At 36.4% G+C, this 20,422-nt stretch overlaps 1 protein-coding gene across 4 annotated transcripts in view; it reads right to left on the bottom strand.

Moving 5' to 3' along the window:
* RYK (receptor like tyrosine kinase) overlaps positions 1-20,422 on the bottom strand; it is a 108,541-nt gene that overhangs the window by 26,228 nt on the left and 61,891 nt on the right. For all 4 annotated transcript variants that reach the window (XM_024996382.2, XM_010801614.4, XM_024996392.2 and 1 more), the window contains exons 10-13: positions 15,672-15,741; positions 8,089-8,221; positions 7,099-7,208; positions 6,774-6,933 (exon numbers count right to left, since the gene is read on the bottom strand). In XM_024996382.2, the coding sequence (XP_024852150.1) occupies positions 6,774-6,933; positions 7,099-7,208; positions 8,089-8,221; positions 15,672-15,741 (473 nt within the window). The remainder of the gene's footprint in view (positions 1-6,773; positions 6,934-7,098; positions 7,209-8,088; positions 8,222-15,671; positions 15,742-20,422) is intronic.

Here is a 20,422-nt window from a genome sequence, read left to right as displayed (position 1 = left end):
ATGCCAAAGTAGGAAGTCAGGAAACACCTGGAGTAAAAGGCAAATTCGGCCTTGGAGTACAGAATGAAGCAGGGCAAAGGCTAATAGAGTTTTGCCAAGAGAATGCACTTATCATAGCAAACACCCTCCTCCAACAACACAAGAGAAGACTCTACACATGGACATCACCAGATGGCCAACATCGAAATCAGACTGATTATATTCTTTTCAGCCAAAGATGGAGAAGCTCTATACAGTCAGCAAAAACAAGACCAGGAGCTGACTGTGAATCAGATCATGAACTCCTTATTGCCAAATTCAGCCTTAAATTGAAGAAAGTGGGGAAAACCACTAAACCATTCAGGTATGACCTAAATCAAATCTAGTCTCAAGGAGAACCAAATACAAAAAATGTATCGAGGGTAACTACTTGATCACAAGACAAGAACTGGTCGCTTTAAAACTATATTAACTGTTCCAAAAGTAAATCCACTTATTCCTCTTTCTCAGGAAATATCAGAACTATTTCATAAAACTAAACAATATTTTTCTTAATGTTAATATTAAACTTCAAATCCTTATTTCCTACTGTCTCAAAGATCTTTTCATTTCTCCAGCTTTTTCCTAACATCTTTTAACCAATTCATCTTAATATAAATTTAATATTTAAATAATAAGTCCAGGATTTCCCTGGTGGTACAGTGGTTAAGAATCCACCTGCCAAAGCAGAGGACACAGCTGCCATCCCTGGTCTGGAAAGATTTCACATGCCACAGAGCAACTAAACTCGTGCGCCACAACTACTGAGCCCGTGTGCTGCAACTGCTAAAGACCATGCATCCTAGAGCCTGTTGTCTGCAACAAGAAGAGCCATCTCGGTGAGAAGCTTACACGGTGTGACTAGAGAACAGCCCCCGCTCACTGCAACTAAAGAAAACCTGTGCAGAGCAACGAAGATCCAGTGCAACCAAAAATAAATGAAAAACACGTCTGTAAGATTGTTGATGTAGAAAATGTCAACCATAATGGAAACAAAATAAGTAATGGGACTCTTAAGTATTATTTGAAAATTAATAATGAAGGAATAGCATAAAATGGAACATTTTCTGTTCTTTTAAAAATAATAAGCCTTCTCTGAAAACTACAGCTCTCTCTCTGATACCACAGTATCACAGCAGTTCAGAAGACCACTCTTCCTGGGCATATTACAAACATGAGTTTCTCCTGCTTGAGTCTGTTCAGGATTGTGGCAGTGACTTTCCATGGCACTGGGCAAATAGGAGTAATAAGAAGCACTCTGCACCAAACAGAATATCTGGATAACTTAACAGATTTCTCTTCTTCTTCTAGAAATAATCTCTAACGTTCACAAAAAAAATTATGTCAATGAATACATTTTCATGTGTAAAAAGTGAAAGTGTTAGTCACTCAGTTGTGTCCAGCTCTTTGCAACCCCATGGACTGTAGTCTGCCAGGCTCCTCTGGCCATGGGATTTTCCTGGCAAGAATACTGTTCCCTTTTCCAGAGGATCTTCCCAACCCAGGGATCAAAGTCAGGTCTCTCATACTGCAGGCAGATTATTTACCATCTGAGCCACCAGGGAAGCCCACTTTTCATATGCCCTGCACCCTAAAAACTGTTCAAATACCTTAAAGGATCTCCTCATTGCCACAAACTACACTGCTAAGACTAGCAAGGAAATCATTTCCTTGATTTGTTTTTTTCCAAGAAAATGCTTTTTAAACACTATGTAATACCACAAAGACAAGAAAACTACCATGAAAAACTCTTAATTGTGCATTCCTAATTGCATTTGTCTCTTAATAGAAGGTAGCCTCTTAGAAGAATTATGTTAGCTACTATAATTAGCTAAATAATTCAAAGAAGATATAAATCAAGAAATCTGTTTTCAAATAAAGGAAAAGAAAGTCACCAAAAAAAAAAAAAAAAACTATGGCAGTACCACATCTGATGAAAACAGAATAAAAACAATATCCAGAAATTCTTAAGAATGGTTAGGATGACATCATATCTTAGAATAATATTAGAGATTTATAACTAGTCAAATCTAATTGTGCATATTTCCTACATTCAACAGTTAAAAGCTTATATTAACATTCTAAGAATGTCGACATAGTGAAATATTGAATCCTTCCAGTAAAAACTGTTAAAACACAAGCCAGAAATGCAATGTATTATTTTTAAGATGGAAAACATTAATGTATTTACAAGGAGAACTTTTAAATATAAAGGAACGCAAAAATATTAAGGGTCTTTTAAAGGGCAGAGAAAATGTCCCTTCCAAGGCAGTAATATCATTTGTTTGATGTTACATTAATAGCTAAAACAGGTATTTTACACGCATAGATATTCTGGTGGGAATGGAGGTTACACTACTTATTTTGCATTTGACTCTGAATGAAGTTTTACAGCCCAAAAGTAGACTGTTAAATGTAGTTTTTTAAAATCCCAACTCCAGGAAAATGGACACATGTATATGTATGGCTGAGTCCTTTTGCTGTCCACCTGAAATTATCACAACATTATTAAATGGCTATATGCCAATATAAAATAAAAAATTTCAAAATTAAAAAAAAAAAAAAACCAACTCCGTCCTTAAAGGATAGGTGGGATCAGAATACATGATTATACATTTTCAATACCAAAGTTAAAAGGCAATTTAATACGTGTGCTTTAATATAAGAATTCAAAAAATATTCAATCTCACCAAACTGAAAGGCGGGATTTTTACACTAAATAAGTCCCATCAGAGTCACAGGAAACGGAAAGGTATTTTCATTCCTTTCAATCTCAATTATCCAAGACAAAAGATACTTAAGGGAAAATATATCTATCTTAAAAGAAATGACATTATAAGAATCTAAAGAAGACAAATCTGAACCTTTTAGGATCTGACCATGTTAAATGTAAATCGACGGGTATGTTCACTATCATGTTCTAAATACTGCTCCGAAGAACTTGGGTCACACAGATATTTCAAGTTTATGCTGACACACTCAAAGTAGAGATGATTTTAAAGTAATCTTCCTGTTAAGCTTCTTACCAGTAAGATTGTGGTGATTTTTAAAAATAAAGCCATCAAGTGATCAAGTAACAGGGTATTTGGTATGACTATATCCTGACGGAAGGCAAGTTCTTATACATGAACTCTTGTAAAATTTGTAAAATATAGTAACAGTAAGAATAACTGATCCTAACTATGACTGCAAGGAGATCCAACCAGTCCATTCTGAAGGAGATCAGCCCTGGGATTTCTTTGGAGGGAATGATGCTGAAGCTGAAACTCCAGCACTTTGGCTACCTCATGCAAAGAGCTGACTCATTGGAAAAGACTCTGATGCTGGGAGGGATTGGGGGCAGGAGGAGAAGGGGACGACAGAGGATGAGATGGCTGGATGGCATCAATGACTCGATGGACGTGAGTCTGAGTGAACTCTGGGAGTTGGTGATGGACAGGGAGGCCTAGCGTGCTGCGATTCATGGGGTCGCAAAGAATTGGACACGACTGAGTGACTGAACTGAACTGAACTTAACTGAACTATGATTTTGAAATATTTGCTTAACTAAGCAATGTATGCTCTACATGGACTCTGCCAGCTAATACAGCACAGTCTACCAAGCTGAAGAGATGTAGATCATATTGCTTAGAAATATATTATTAACTGAAACCTCATTAGTGGAAGTGTATCATCTAATTTTTGCTCTGGAGTTCCTGTGAAATATGTGATAAGTGTTACTAAAAATATCTCCTTAAAAAATTTTCCTAATACGGCTTAAATATACAATGGAATACTTAAACAGAAATAAGCAGATGCATTAAGTTAAGCATGCATATTTGGGGATTTTCATTGTACAACCAAACAGTACCATCATGCATACCCTCTGAAAATTTTTCTAAGAGAATAATCAAACAATCCCCAATCCCTTGAAGTTATATGGCATTCCTGAAGACTGTAATCTCAGAAATATGTCCAGGTTTCCTGCCTGTTAGACCAGTTTTGAGTTCACCATGACTGCCACCTCATGTCTGCTAAGGCAACTATGCTATATTTCAATGAGTAATAAAATCATAAAATTTTAACATCAACCACTGAAAAGAATATTAACATCCGAAAGAGATGAATAAATTAATCTTTTAAATCAACTATGGAATGATATTTTCAAATAAAATGTAAGGAAAGTTTCTTTTACTTTTCTACATTCAAAGTGTTCATATGTAGGCTTTCCTACTACAGGGGTGAATTTGAAAACCATACAGCTGTAATTCAACCGATATTATGTTTTAGAATTATGTTCTAATACCAAAGTTAAACTCAATTTTCACCCCCATGAGAACAGTTTTGCTTGGTGTAGAAACTGGTATTTCATCTACTATTCAGAACTTCTGAACATGGGTTTTGCAACCTGAAAAACAAGCACTTGAATATAACTGGTCTTTACTGTCATTCAAGGTAGCAGCTGTGTGCTGGCCTAAATTCTACCTTCCTTTTTAAAAATATCATTTGAGAAACATAAACATAAAAAACAAAAAAGCCACCCCTCCTTCCCTGCAAAGAAGTCCAGGTTCTCTTTACGTAACTATGGAATTATGTAAGCTGCTTTGTGTATCTGTACTGCTTTACTTGGAATTTTAACTCTGTGACATTACTGTTAGAGAAGTTTTATTATCACAGCTCTGGAAGAACAGACTAGACCTAGTTCCCCGCTGCATACAAGCTGAACCCTCAGGGCTCTGTATCTAAGAATCAACATTTATTTCTCCCACTTCCACCCATTCTCCAGCAGAACCCACGCCTCTGGCAGGCAAAGACTGTCGCAACATGAAGCTAGTTTCTATCCACTATTAACCTTAGCAGCTGCTCCAAGAAGCAGAAAACATCCTTCTTATCATCATCCATATATTTTTTTAATATTCATTTTTATTTGGCTGCACTGGGTCTTAGTTGCATCATGTGGGATCTTGAGTTGTAGCCTGCGAACTGTTAGTTTCGCCATGTGGGATCTAGCTCCCTGACCAGGGATCGAAACTGGGCCCCTGCATTGGGAGCACAGAGTCTTAGCCACTGGACAACCAGGGAAGTCCCCATCATCAGTATTTACTCTGCCCATCTGACAAGTGTCAGATAAGCTGTTTTACTTTATTTTTCCAGAGAGTAGCTGACTTTAAATTGAATTAAAACAGAATTTTGTAGATACGCATAATGAAAGACCTTCATTTACAGGAAAAAAAAAAAAAACCTTTAAAAAGTACATATGTAATTGTTCATTCACATCAAGTGAGTACATTTTATCAAGACACCTGGTTTGCAGAAAGGCACAATATATCAAATAGCCAACCTAATTTCTGACAAAGAAAAAACAAATTTTAAGTAAAAGATTATAATAACAAGAGAAGGTTTCTCCCCAAATAAATTATTCTCATTTCAAAGGGTTTAAACTGGAATACCTGCTTTCAACAAGGAAATATTAAATAACTTCAATTACTGAGGGGTGGATTGAATGGTGGCAACAAAGATATGTCCACATTCTAATCCCTGAAATCTATAAATATCACCTTATATGACAAAAGATGTGATTAAATTAAGGACCTTGAGAGTAGTAACTTCTGGATTTTGAGGTAAGTCCTAAATGCAATCATACATATCACTGTAAGAGAGGTAGAGGGAGTTTTGAGAGACAAGCACATGGAGGATAAGATGATATGAACATGGAGCAGAGAGATGTAACCACAAGCCAAGGAATGCCAACAGCCACCAGAAGCTGGAAGAGGCAAGGAAAGTTTCTCCCTTAGGAGCTCTGGAGGGAGCATGGTCCTGCCTACACCCTGATTTCAAACATGTGACTTCCGGAATTCAATTGTGAAAGAATAAATCTCTGCTGTTTTACCACCAAGGGTGTAAACAACAGCAAGCACAGGACACTAATACACTGAAAAAAAGTGTGTATTAAATGAGAAGTCCTTAAACGACACAAACTTAGTAAAAGGGTAACCCTATATTATAAATAAATCGCTGAGACCCAGGATACAATGATATGGTAAGTCCGATTTGTACAGCTGAAACTTTGAAGCAAATTACCCTACAAAATTTTACATGCAACACTAACAGATCCTGGTTGATACAGGGGACTTGGAAGCAGAAGTTTTACCTAATCTCTAAATATTCAGCTATAATAATAAAGCACAGTAAGGGAGAGACAGAAAAATAATTTTCTAAATCAAACTAAAATGTGACAGAAATTAAAAACAATTAAAATATCTGCAAAATACACACCAATAAATGTGGCTTCTGAAACTATACATTGCTAAGTTTAAAGGATCCCACTATATGATCTCCTTGAATAAACAGAACCACCTAGACACTGACAAGGGGGAAGAGAGTGACATCTGGGGAATTATAAATTATACAGGCCATAAAACCTGGAAGAGGTCATTTGAAAAAAAAAGAAAACAATAAATCTTTACTATCTGACAGCCACTTGCTCACTCTGAGACTTAAATAGCCTATCTTCAATATCATTACCTTTAAAACTGGGATGGTGTCTACCTCTCTCTCACAGGTTATTGTGAGGATGGAATGAGATTACACACAGTGATGGTCCATGGTTTGGGTTGCAGCTCGTCTCCACAAATTAGCTGACAGGGAGCTAACTACACTTGTTTCTGAGTAAAAAATTTCGGGGAACAGATACTAGATTACAAAAAGTGGAAAACACTCAAAGTGTTCGGAGCCTCTTCTACATTTTGTTGCTATATGGGCGTCATAGCACTTACCACATCACTAGCGCTGGAGAACTCATTATTAACCAGACTTTCAAGAGCCATCCACCTAACCGGCCTGTTTTCATTGTCTCCCAAACAATGATAGTCCATGGGGAACAAGTCTCTAGAGAGGGCATTGTCTGTGATCTTAACTTGAAGTGTGTCATCAATGCTGAAAAGGAAAGACATGAACATCAAATACAATCAGCATATTGAAAAAAAATAAGGAGCACAGTCACTCTTAAATACAACACAATCCCCACTGTGACTCCTCGAGAGAACCCCAAATCCAGGGAGCGCTGAACATCAAACCACAGTGACAAGTCATGGCACCTACACGCAGTTCCTAGCAGCCAGGTCTTTGTGGATGACTTCCCTTCTGGCCAGATAGCTCATTCCACAGGCAATCTGAATAGCCATGTGGACCAGGTCTTGTTGAGAAATTGCCTGAGGTAACAGAAAATGACAATGCTTGTGGTTAGCACAAAAACATTAATGGTAGTTGTTTATTTTATCCCACATCTTACTCCATCCCCAAATACTTTCTTTATACCTGCACACTGAGTTTTAAAAAGCTACTTCTTGACTAAGAATATGTCCCCATAGCTTCTTATATCTACTATAGTCCTTATAGTTGACCATTTAGTTTACTATCTCTCATTTGTTAGGCATATCACCCCAAAATCCAGAATATACAGTAGTGGCTCAATAAACAACTGATCAATGAATGCTGAATTCTCCATATTTCTAATGTTTATAATTCAATAATTTGTTATTTTATAGGAGGTTATCCCCTAGAGACCATTTTCAAACTAATGCAAGTTTACAGCTAACTCTGATGTGCTCTCTGAAGCCAGTGTGCCTGAATTGTAGGTTAAGGAATGAAATTTTTCCCCAGATGATGCTGAGGGACACAGCCTCCAACAACTTGTTGGAAATCCTGGTTATCACCTTATTCCCCACAATGTATACCTCTGGCTATCACCAGATTTTGGGGGGAGTACGACCTCTGTAAGGTCTATTTTCATTTCTAAAAGGAAGATCTAGTGCAAGTACCTTCAAAGAATTATCAGGAAAATGACTGAGATGGTGTTACAGAGGGTCTGAGGTGGTTATGAATAACACACAATGGGAAACCTTCAGCACCAGCCTCAAGACAAGAATCACAAACCATCTTCCTCTAAATCAACAGGTTAGCAACACCTTCTGGTTCAGTGTGAGTTTCTTTTTGCAGTCTTCTAAACAGTTTGTATGTTAACATCTACTTTCAAAGATATTATTTAGAAGCTACTGGCAAATAATTGGTATTTGGGCAAATTTTTCTCACCTGCGGATTATTGGCCTCTACTAATTTGCACTGCCGTAAAAACAATTTAAGATTCCCCCAATTCATGTAAGGCAATATCACCATGGGCTTTTCTCCTTCTTCTATACACACATTGGTAATAGGAAGAAGATTTCTATAAAATAATAAGAAATCAGGAGAACACAAGTGAAATCTGAAACTTCAGGGGGCTATTTTTAATTAAAAGTAGTAAAATAAAGATAACCTAAAAGAAAACAAGAAAATCTCAAACTTATTTAAAAATATATAACCATTTAAATTGTAAAATTATAAAGCTCTTTTGGAATAGACTTTAATGCTTCCCATGTATCCACTTTCTTGATAGGGAAAAAACTCAAAAGCTATTTCCTGTGGACTAGATTCTTCTAAGATACTACTCTAGCCAGACTAAATCGTTATTCTAAAGGGTAATCAGAGAGAGACCCAAAAAATGACTTGATCATGAGCATATGGTAATAGCTTAGTTGGTTCATTAGCAACACTTAAAAAAAAAAGGGCCCCAATGCAGTCTACAGAAAAGAATGATAATCAAGAGCCTAAAACTATCTCACAAAGCCAAAGAGTTCTTAGCAGTTCACATGAGATTTCTAAATCCTAAATTTACCATTTACTGTCTGTGTGATCATCTTTCTTGGCCTTAGTTTCCACATCTCTAACATAGGGACACCCCCAACCATACAAAGTTGCTGTGATATGCAAAAAGCCAAGCAGGTAATTAAAAAAAAAAAACAAAAAACTTGTTCCTTTTAAAATCTCCAGGGCAGACATAAATACATACATCCTATGCCTAGTGACATCTCTTCCACTGGTACTGGAAATAATTTTTCCCAAAGTTACATAACTTTTTACATAATTATTAATACTTCATTTCCCCCACTAAGCTGAAAATTCCTAGATGGCAAAAACTAAAGTGAATTTTTTAAAATACCCAATGCTTTGTATTCTGTGTCACAGAAATAAGCATTTAATAAATATCTAAAAAATAACACCAAATGACAACCTAAAAACACTTCTCCTCCTTAACTTAGAAAATTGTCTCTAAGCATATAAATAAGGAAACATTATTTAACATAAAGCTATATGAACAAGGATTGTTAATGCAGGATTATTACTAAAAAGTTGCAAACAACATGACTGTCCAAAAGTAAGAAAGTACAGCCAAATAATAGGCTAGTATACAAAACAAGTAGTCACAAAGAGATGCTATGAGAATATGAGTAAAAGCTTACATTATAGGAAAGCAAGATACAAAATTCACACGTTTGCAGGATAATTACAAATATAGTAGAGAAATAACAAAACTCTGCACAGAAATGTGCCAAGAGTTGTTGTCTGAGTTGTGGGACTTTAGATTATTCCTACCTTGCTTTTCTGTATTTCCTAAGTTGTTTCAATTGAGTATATATTTATTAAAACCGCAGTCACACAATTTTGGCCTAACAGTGCACAAGTGAAAGCTATGGGCCCCCCTTCTGCTGTGCAGGAGCTACTAAGACGGAAAGCACTGATCCTGAGGAACCAGGAAAATGAAGACTAGATCAGTAAACTTGTATGTGGTAACCTCTCTGTAAGGCTTCTGCTTGTATTACAGCCTGGGAGTGGCAGCGATGATTAGTTCCACTTCACAGAGGAGGTAATCCATGCAGGGGTAAGTGATAAGGTTATCTGCCAAGAACAACTGCAAGCACATGAAGGAAAAAGTCAAGTCTTCATCTGATTCTAAAACCCTGTTTTCCCCTGGATCACTGGATATTCCCTACCAGGGAAGCAAGACAGAGATTCTTTTCACACCAAGTCCCATACATCCTAAAATAACTGCAGCAGGAGGATTGGAGAGAGGTGATCCAAAGGCAAGGACTTCTCATTATAAGTACTGAAGTGAAGTCACTCAGTCGTGTCCGACTCTTTGCGACCCCGTGGACTGTATCCCACTAGGCTCCTCTGTCCATGGGATTCTCCAGGCAAGAATACTGGAGTGGGTTACCATTTCCTTCTCCAGGGGATCTTCCCAACCCAGGGATTGAACTCGGGTCTCCTGCATTGCAGGCAGACACTTTACCCTCTGAGCCAACCTGATGACTACAGCTAACACTGCTGTAGAAATGTACAGGAAAGTGGTTAAGAGAGTAAACCTAAGAGCTCTCATCACAAGGAGGAAACTTTTTTCCTTTATTCTTACTTTCCCTTTTATTGTATCTATATAAGAAGATAATGTTAGCTGAATGTACTGCAGTAATCATTTCACAATATATATAAATCAAACCATCATGCTTTATGTTTGAAACTTATACAGTGATATGTCAATTATTTATCAATAAAAGTGGAAAAAATGATGAACAGGTGTGCACTCAGGTTTAAGTGAACCTACTATGACTTCAGAGGTAAGTGAAGAGCTGTTCAATCTCTTTAACTTTCCAAATTATTTTTCTGCTCCTTTCCTCATGACTGAAATTCACTAAGCAGAGTTAAAGGAATCTGACTCAAGCACAGTAAGTTTGCTGGATGAGATCAAAGCATTTATTCTTTATTTAAAAGCCCTCCAGGAGAAATAACACGCTGCACAAAATTCTTTCAAAGAACAGATGGCTGCTCTTCATTTTTCCCAGTTTATAAAGGGAAGGATGATAAAGAGGAAGGTCTGGGATCTATAAAAAGAGTGGATGGGAGCAGAAGCAGGTGTATAACGGAAAGGTAGGTTCCGGGGGGAGTAGAGACAAGAACTAGTACAATTCTCCGTCTTGCCGAGTGGGCCTGCAGCATGAGAGTCGAGAGGCATTCAGCAAAGTGCCTACCATCAGGCACTCTTGGGCCAATGGAGGGTCAAACCACAAGAAAAATAGCTCAAGTAGTTTTTATGAAGCAGTCCTAATGGAATTTAAGTAAACTGATAGCTATCTTTTATTTATACAGCTATTTTAACTTACAATAAAAATTATTCTCAAAAATTCCACTGGAAAAAGGAGTGAACAGAATTTCAAAATGCTTTAAAATATTTCAGTCCTTTACAACTCTTAATCATAGAAGGTAAATAATGAAGTAAATATGATGAATTACACATCTAGTTTTTTAAAAAAGGTAAAATCAGAAACCAGGCGTCATTTGTTGCTGAGTATATTGAATTTGCTTGATAAATTCTATAATCTGATTACTGAAGATCATTATCTCATTTTTAACCCTCATGCCTGGCAGTGTTCCAAGTGCAAAATGGGCACTTAATAAAGGAGAACAAAACAATGAATAAACAAACGCACACACATAGCCACGAGCAGTCTAGACAGTTCAGTTCAGTCGCTCAGTTGTGTGTGACTCTTTGCAACGCTATGGACTGCAGCACACCAAGATTCCCTGTCCATCACCAACTCCTGGAGTGCTCAAACTCATGTCCATCAAGTTGGTGATGCCATCCAACCATCTCATCCTCTGTCATCCCCTTCTCCTCCTGCCTTCAACCTTTCCCAGCATCAGGGTCTTTTCCAATGAGTCAGTCCTTCACATCAGGTGGCCAAAGTATTGGAGCTTCAGCCTTAGCATCAGTCCTTCCAATGAACAACCAGGACTGATCTTCTTCAGGATGGACAGGACTGATCTCCTTCAGGATGGACTGGTTTGATCTTCTTGCAGTCCAAGGGACTCTCAAGAGTCTTCTACAACACCATAGTTTAAAAGCAACAATTCTTCGGTGCTCAGCTTTCTTTATAGTCCAACTCTCACATCCATACATGACTGCTAGAAAAACCATAGCTTTGCTAGACAGACCTTTGTCAGCAAGGTAATGTCTCTGCTTTTTAATATGCTGTCTAAGTTGGTGATAGCTTCTCCCAAGGAGCAAGTCTTTTAATTTCATGGCTGCAGTCACCATCTGCAGTGATATTGGAGCCCAAGAAAATAAAGTCTGCCACTGTTTCCATTGTTTCTCCATCTATTTGCCATGAAGTGATGGGACTAGATGCCATGATCTTCGTTTTCTGAATGTTGAGTTTCAAGCCAGCTTTTCCACTCTCCTCTTTCACTTTCATCAAGAGGCTCTTTAGTTCTTCTTCACTTTCTGCCATAAGGGTGGTGTCATTTCTATATCTGAGGTTATTGATATTTCTCCCAGCAATCTTGATTCCAGCTTGTGCTTCATTCAGCCCAGCATTTCGTATGATGTACTCTGCGTATAAGTTAAATAAGCAGGGTGACAATATACAGCCTTGACGTACTCCTTTTCCTATTTGGAACCAGTCTATTGTTCCATGTCTGGTTCTAACTGTTGCTTCCTGACCTGCATACAGATTTCTCAGGAGGCAGGTCAGGTGGTCTGGTATTCCCATCTCTTGAAGAATTCTCCCAAGCTTGTTGTGATCTACACAGTCAAAGGCTTTGGTTTAATCAATGAAGCAAAAGTAGATGTTTTTCTGGAACTCTCTTGCTTTTTCGATGATCCAATGGATCTTGGCAATTTGATCTCTAGTTCCTCTGACTTTTCTAAATCCAGCCTGAACATCTGGAAGTTTACGGTTCATGTACTGTTGATGACTGGCTTGGAGAATTTTGAGCATCACTTTGCTAGCATGTGAGATGAGTGCAATCGTGCAGTAGTTTGAACATTCTTTGGCATTGCCGTTCTTTGTGACCAGAATGAAAACTGACCTTACCCAGTCCTGTGGCCACTGCTGAGTTTTCTCAGCATTCTCAGCATTTGACTTCACATTCCAAGATGTCTGGCTCTAGGTGAGTGATCACACCTTTGTGGTTATCTGAGTCATGAAGATCTTTTTTGTATAGTTCTTCTATGTATTCTTGCCACCTCTTAATATCTTCTGCTTCTGTTAGGTCCATGACATTTCTGTCCTTTATTGTGCCCATCTTTGCATGAAATGTTCCCTTGGTACCTCTAATTTAGGGGTCAAAAAGAAATGTAGACCCTAGTCCCCTTATAAATGAAATAAATTCCTACAATGAGTAGAAAGATCCATATACATTCTACATATTAACAATGAGTTTTGCTAATTTAAAACCTAGGAGTCCTGGTATCACTTTATGACTGGAAAGAAAAATTAATCAGGATCAAACCATAACCTATCTTTAGAAAACTGTTCCTAATCACTGAATGTTCAGTAACAAATATCACTAATTCAGTAAGTCATCCCATTCCACCATCTAAGGGTATCTTGGTAAGTCACTTCAATCGTGTCCGACTCTGTGTGACCCCATGAACAGCAGCCCACCAGGCTCCTCTGTCCACAGGATTCTCCAGGCAAGAATACTGGAATGGGGTGCCACTTCCTTCTCCAGAGGGTATCTTGTGGCTACTAATTCATCCTAGTTGGATGCTGGAAAATCCTGTAGCTTAAAGCTGCCTGAGAAAATGCTACGAATGCTTGCTCTGAACATTTTTCAGCCAAAGCATCTTTGGGCTACCATGGATATAAAACTGCTTCATGAGAAAATTCTAGCTTTGTCTATTTTTATCCCTGCCACCCACTTTTGTGCTGATGTGGTGTAGATCTTTCATCAGGGTAAGAATACTAGCTAAGCACCTAAGTATTAGGTTAATATTATACACTAGTATTTAACATTTTGCTTCTTCCTCCGAGGGTCAGCATGATAAATCAAGTACTCCCAACACTGTCAACAAGAACATTTCCCAGGTCATCATTACCCAGTTCTTATCTTGTTACTCAGAGGAAATAAAATGTAGCTTTTTTCAGAAAATATAATCTAAGGAATGAGTTATCTATCCATTCCTCTTCAAATGAGTTCTATTCTTAGACTAAATCAGTGAATCAGGCCAATGGAAGTTAATATTCTTAAAAGTACACGACTTTTAATCCTTCAAAAGGACATTTTTAGCCCTCCATTACTGTGTGGTCAATTTTTTTCAAAAGTCTCTGGCTGCTTTATTTTCAATGTTCATTAACTTAATCAATGTCCAAAATATATGATAAACCTAATGAGACATTTGTCTCAGAGTATGAAGCCAGAAAATCTTTTCTCCACCAGGAAACATATACATTTCCTTCTCTTCTAATACTGAGATTTAACAAATTTTAATACTTCCTTCAGCCTTGCTTGCCCAGAAGCTAAGAGTTGCTTTGTCTCCTTATTGTTGGCTTTTCCAGCATCACAATGCCAAAAACCTCAGTTTCGTTTTCATTACCATTTTTTTGATCTTACTATAGCTGCCTTTTTAGGTCCTCAAATTCTTTTGAATATGAATTGAAGTATAAATAAAATTCAAAAATAAAACTGCACAGTCATTTTTTTTGCAGAACTCAAGTAACTGCTCAAAGTACACAAAAATTACACTGTATAATGCCTTTTGCATATATTACTTTATTTTTTCCTAGAAGTCTATAAATATCTTCCAATAAGGATGGTCACCCTCCCATTTTTCAAACATATGTGACCAAACTTCCAGTAGGCACACAAATTAAACTGACTCTGTACAGTGCTTTAAAACAACAAACACCTTGCCCAAACACTGATACCGCTACATAATGTGATACTATAATTATGCCCTTTTTGGCTCAGAAGTTAGAATATCTTGTTATAGCTCTTGAAAAGGACTGCTATCAAGCTTTTTAAAAAAGTTCTTCATATAATAGAACTATATGTATCTTTTAAAAAAATCATACTGAAAACTAATGATAAGAGTCTGGTTAAATAAAATTTGATGCACCATTTAATGAACTATAAGTAGTCTTTTTAAATATGGATATGAATCTATAGTTACTTACATGAAAAGTTAGACACATTGTTTTGCTATAAAGAAGGATGCTAACCTTATTAAAGATAATAGTGTTGTGATTTTGTAGGAAAATATTCTCAACGTTTTGGAAAAATGCATGCTGGAAATGCATTAGAAGTGCTGAGATATCCAATTTAGTTTAAAATATTTCCACAATCACAACTACCTATCTAGTTATATGTATCTAAATAAATGAATGATACATACACATGCACAGCACAAACGGCAAAATGTAAACTATCAATGAATGTAAGCTGCGGGCTTACTGGTGTTTATATTCTGGTCTTTGGTACTCTACATTGGAGGTCCCCAACCTGTTTGGTACCAGGGACTGGGTTTGTAAAAGACAATTTATCCACAGATGCGGCAGGGGCGGGGGGATTCAGGTGGTAAACCGAGCAACGGGGAGCGGGAGATGAAGCTTTGCTAGATCACCCACCATTCACTTCCTGCTGTGCAGCCCAGTTCCTAACAGGCCTGGGGACCCCTGCTCTATATGCGCAAAATTTCCTAACAAATATGTTTTTAGCGTACGTATATCATTAGCCTACTTTTTAAAGGGAGATATACACATAAATATAAGCCTTTTCCTGAAAGCTCAGCTATAATTATCTAGATGTGGGCTTATATACTTTTCTTTACATTTTATTATGTTTTTAAATTTTGTGCAATGAGCATGCATTTCATTTTTATATTTAGGAATAAAATTAAGCTATTCCAAAAAGGCTTTCAATTAAGAAAACATTACAACATTTTTTAAAAACGTAGCATACTATGTTATAATATATTAAGTGTATTTAATACTTAAATGCTGAGTGGTTTCTCCTCTCACCTGTGATGAAGACCTCGGAGCTTACAACTTTCGGTGAGCATCATTGTCACCTGAATTTCAGAAGCTTGATCTGTATATAAAGAAAAAAATATTGTCATATATGGTATGATAATATTACACTTATGACACCAATATTTTCTGATATTAATAAGGAACTATCTCAAAGAAGGCTGAGAGCCAAAGAACTGATGCTTTTGAATTGTGGTGCTAAAGAGGACTCTTGAGAGTCCCTTGGACTTCAAGGAGATCAAACCAGTCAATCCTAAAGGAAATTAACTCTGAATAATCACTGGAAGGACTGTTGCTGAAGCTGAAGCTCCAATACTTTGGCCACCTGATATGAAGAGCTGACTGACTGGAAAAGATCTTGATGCTGGGAAAGATTAAAGGCAAGAGAAGAAGGGGGCTGCAGAAGATGAGACGGTTGGATGGCATCACTGACCCAATGGACATGAATTTGAGCAAACTCTGGAAGATAATGAAGGACAGGGAAGCCTGTCGTGCTGCATTTCATGGTGTTGCAGAGTGTCAGACACAACAGAGCAACTGAACTGAACTGAATCTGTTCCATCGATCTTGTCTATATAACACTTCTCTTGATTACTGTAGCTTTCTACTATATCTGAAAATCAAATATAGTGTAAATTCTCCAAATTTGTTTTCTTTCAAGATTATTCTGGCTGTTTTTTTATCTTTAACATTTCCACATTAATTTTAGCATCAGTTTTTCTATTTCTATGAGAAAAACCTGCTGGAATTTTGATCAAGATGAATTTGAGCCAACTCCAGGAGAGAGTGGTACACAGAGGAGCCTGGAGCGCTATAGTCCATGGGGTCACAAAAAGTCAGATGTGACTTACTGACTGAATAACAGACTATATGGTAAATTTCCATTAAAAGTTTTAGGTAAATCTAAACAGGTCTAGCCTAAAATTCTATTGTAGTACATAGAATCTCACTGACAAGGTTAATATTTACAAATGCCAGTAAGGATAAGCTTGACTACATAAAGCTGAAATTAAATAAGGTTTCACAAACAAAGTAGAGAAAGTAATAGGCTGGATAAATATCTGTAACACATAAGGCATGCTGCTGCTGCTGCTGCTGCTAAGTCACTCCAGTCGTGTCTGACTCTGTGCCAATTTCCTCCCCTTAGAGTTCATACAACAGGAAAAAAAAAATTGAAAAATAGGCAAAGGATATAAACAGTTTACTTAAAAAAGAAACATAAAGAATCAGCAAAATTAAAAAAGGATTTTGTGCCTCATTCCTAAATAAAGAAATGCAAATTAAACTGTGAAAGTCACTCAGTTGTGTGACTCTTTGCGATCCCACAGACTGTAGCCCGCCAGGCTCCTCTGTCCATGGAAATTCTCAAGGCAAGAATTCTCAAGGGAGTGGGTAGCCATTCCCTTCTCCAGGGGATCTGCCCAACCTAGGGATTGAACCCGGGTCTCCTGTATTGCAGGGGGATTCTTTACGGTCTGAGTCATCAGCAAATTAAACTAGGAGATGCCATTTTCCTCTTAAGATTGGAAGAGACAAAAAAGTCAGCTACCTGCCAGTTTGGGCAAGAGTGTAAGGAAACAGGCACAAGATGAACAGCATCTTGGTTAGGTAGAGGAAGCAACATCTTAACAAAATTTTTAAATACATATACTATGTACCATCATCAATCCCACTGCTAAAAGTCTACTCACAAAAACTCATCTATACATAACTTAACAAGAATACTGTTCAGTTGTAACAGCAAAAAACTCAAAACAACCAAAAACCAAAGTGCCCATCAACAGAGACCTAGTTACATGTTAGCATGCAAGAACATTAGGCAGATATCTTAATTTTAAAAATCAGACTTATATGCACTGACACAGGAATATTTACAAGATACATTAAATTTTAAAAGCAAGGTAAAAAACTATGTTTATGGGATCAGCTATATTACAAAATCAAATTTATTTGGATGTCCATCAACAGAGGAATGGATAAAGATGTGGTACATATATACATGGAATATTACTCAGCCATAAAAAAGTATGAAATAACACCATTTGCAGCAATGAAGATGGACCTAGAGTCAGTCATACAGAGTGAATTAAGTCAGACAGAGAAAGGCTAATATCACATGATAAGGTGGAATCTAAAAAAAATCATACAAATAAACCTCTTTACAAAACAGAAATAGAGTCACAGACGTAGAAAACAAACTTATGGTTACTAAGGGGGGAAGGGAAAGAGGGATAAACCATTGACTTACACACACTATTATATATAAAATAACTAACAGAAACTTACTGTATAGCACAGGGAACTCAAATCAGTACTGTGTAATGACCTACATATATGGGAAAAGAAGTGAAAACGGTGGACATATGTGTATGTATAACTAACTCACTCTGCTACACAGCAAAAACTAACACAACACTGTGAATCATCTATACTCCAATAAAAATTATTGTAAAAAATGGTTTTTGAAAATTAGATATATTTGGATGTTTTTCTTCTTACTGGTAAAGAGTCATAAGAAATTCTTTAGGGTGGCTACTTTTAGAGGTAGGAGAGCTATATTTTGTACTTTTCTGTCCCGTTTAAATTTTCTAACTTTACAAACAAACTAGAAAAGAATGCCCACAAGAGACTGTGGTGCATTTTATTGTTTCCTTCTTACCTCTATGTAGCTAGACAAACAAAAAGAACTACCACTACATTAGTAGAAAAAGATTTAATTTTCATATACTAGTCAAAATTAGTAGGATTATTCCATTTTATTTTTAGCTTCTGAACTCATGGTTTTCTCTCCAGGTAACAAAAAGAACTAAAATTGGCTTTTAGTTCAATGTTTTAGAAATAAAACATAATAATGCAATTTATTAATACCTTTCACCTTCAAAAGAATCCAAAGCCATCAAATATTTGTACAAATCTATAAGGATTCCTCTATCTTAATAGAATAGAGGATGTTCTTTCCTGTTTGAAAAGAACATTTCCATTAAGTGAATAGTATATTTTCATTATGTAACTGAAAATGAATTTTAATTTTTTAAAATGGTTTTTAGATACTAAAAACAAAGTCAAGAGTATATCTTTAAAAATATTTTCAAAGAAACCAATAATGTATGTCAACAGTAAAAAAAAAAAAATAATTTACACATCTTATGATCAATCCAGTAGGAGGGAGAAGAAGATACAAAGACTGGAAAAGCCAACATCCAGCTCCCAGTCCTACCTAGGAAAATGTTGAACCATCAGTAAAATCCAGACCACTAAACACAAGCACCGTGATTACATACACATTCCTTAAAAGTGGAGCTGGCAAAGCTGAGAAATTATTAATTTCACTTACTTCCAAGACTAACCCATGGAATCACTCCAGATGGCTTCACTTAAAACTTCTGTAGGTATACAAAATGGGTAGACACAAACCCAAGGACTTGAAACACTTGCTACTTTGGAAAAATCACTTTACCCCAATGTCTGTTGAAATAAATTTTAGTTGTTTAGAAACTGTTTAAAATTTAGGATCATTCAGTAAATGGCAGGATATGTCTTTTTTACTCTTTTTGTAATATAAATAATTTTTAATGAAATTATGGTCAGAACTATCAGTATTTGGGGGCTGGAAGGATTTTTTAGAATTTAAAACTAGTAATAGTTGGAGGTCTGCACCTAATTGGTAAGAGTTTATCTTCCTGCCAGCTAGTACAGAGATCCAAGTAAAATAAGAAGTAAATTTCACAGTGTCATGTTTTGCATAATTTTTCAAGTTCTTAACTTTGATAAGCATTCTATTAAGCAAGGGACACTTGAGCTGGATAATGAGCTAAGAAAACTTTGAGGGAAAATAATTTTATACATTTAGTAAGGAAAAACCACTTTCCTGGATTCTTTACCTAGTTTGGCCCTAGCCTTTTAACTTTAAATACTGAAAGGTCTAACTCAAAATGAATGTATTTGAAAAGAAGACTACACAATAATTTACATTCTAAAAGTTTCAAGAAAGAACAAAATGATTTTTAAAAAGCCTACTTATTTCTAAGAAGTTACAAAAGAAAATAAGAACTTAATTAACCTCAAATTAATTAATTTATTTTATGGAATTCAATTTCACAATATTCAATGTGTGAAATTCAGATTCCTAATTTCAATCTCTGGAAATTTATATTAGCATATCCATTAAGTTTCTGTGAAAAACTATGAACTTTTTAAGAAGCCAAACTCCAATTTTGTGCTTATGCCTAAAGGAAAGGTCACTGATCTTTTAAAAACTTATTTTTGTATTTTTAGCTGTACTTCTAATTATACAGCATGTAACAAAGCACACAGATTTGTGAGAGAACTTTGTCAGCTCTATGCGGCTTCAATTAAAAAATAATAACATTCCAAAAGAATAAATCTCAGAGACAATCATGTGGAGCTATAAAACAATTTTAAAGCAAATACTGTCGTCAGTACACTTCCTCTGTGTTTCCCACACAAACCATGACCGTATCTTGGCTAAGGACTCACTGTGCTTTCTCTGGTTTCCGTATAACTCAGAGAGAACATTATAATTACAGTGGTAAGATACAGAAACAAGCAAGTGACTACAATGCAAATGTATACAGACAGAGAAATCTTATCTTGTGAAACAGTCCCAGTATCTGCATTGTGTTTTCTTATCACTATTATTTCCTTCTCTCCCCTATTCCAATCCTAAATCAACCCAATTCTATATAGAAACCTCTTTAGTTAATTTTACATTTATTCAGAAC

Source organism: Bos taurus, chromosome 1 (assembly GCF_002263795.3).
Source record: "Bos taurus isolate L1 Dominette 01449 registration number 42190680 breed Hereford chromosome 1, ARS-UCD2.0, whole genome shotgun sequence".
Taxonomy (NCBI): Eukaryota; Metazoa; Chordata; class Mammalia; order Artiodactyla; family Bovidae; genus Bos; species Bos taurus.
This window is presented reverse-complemented; position numbering and strand designations above follow the sequence as displayed.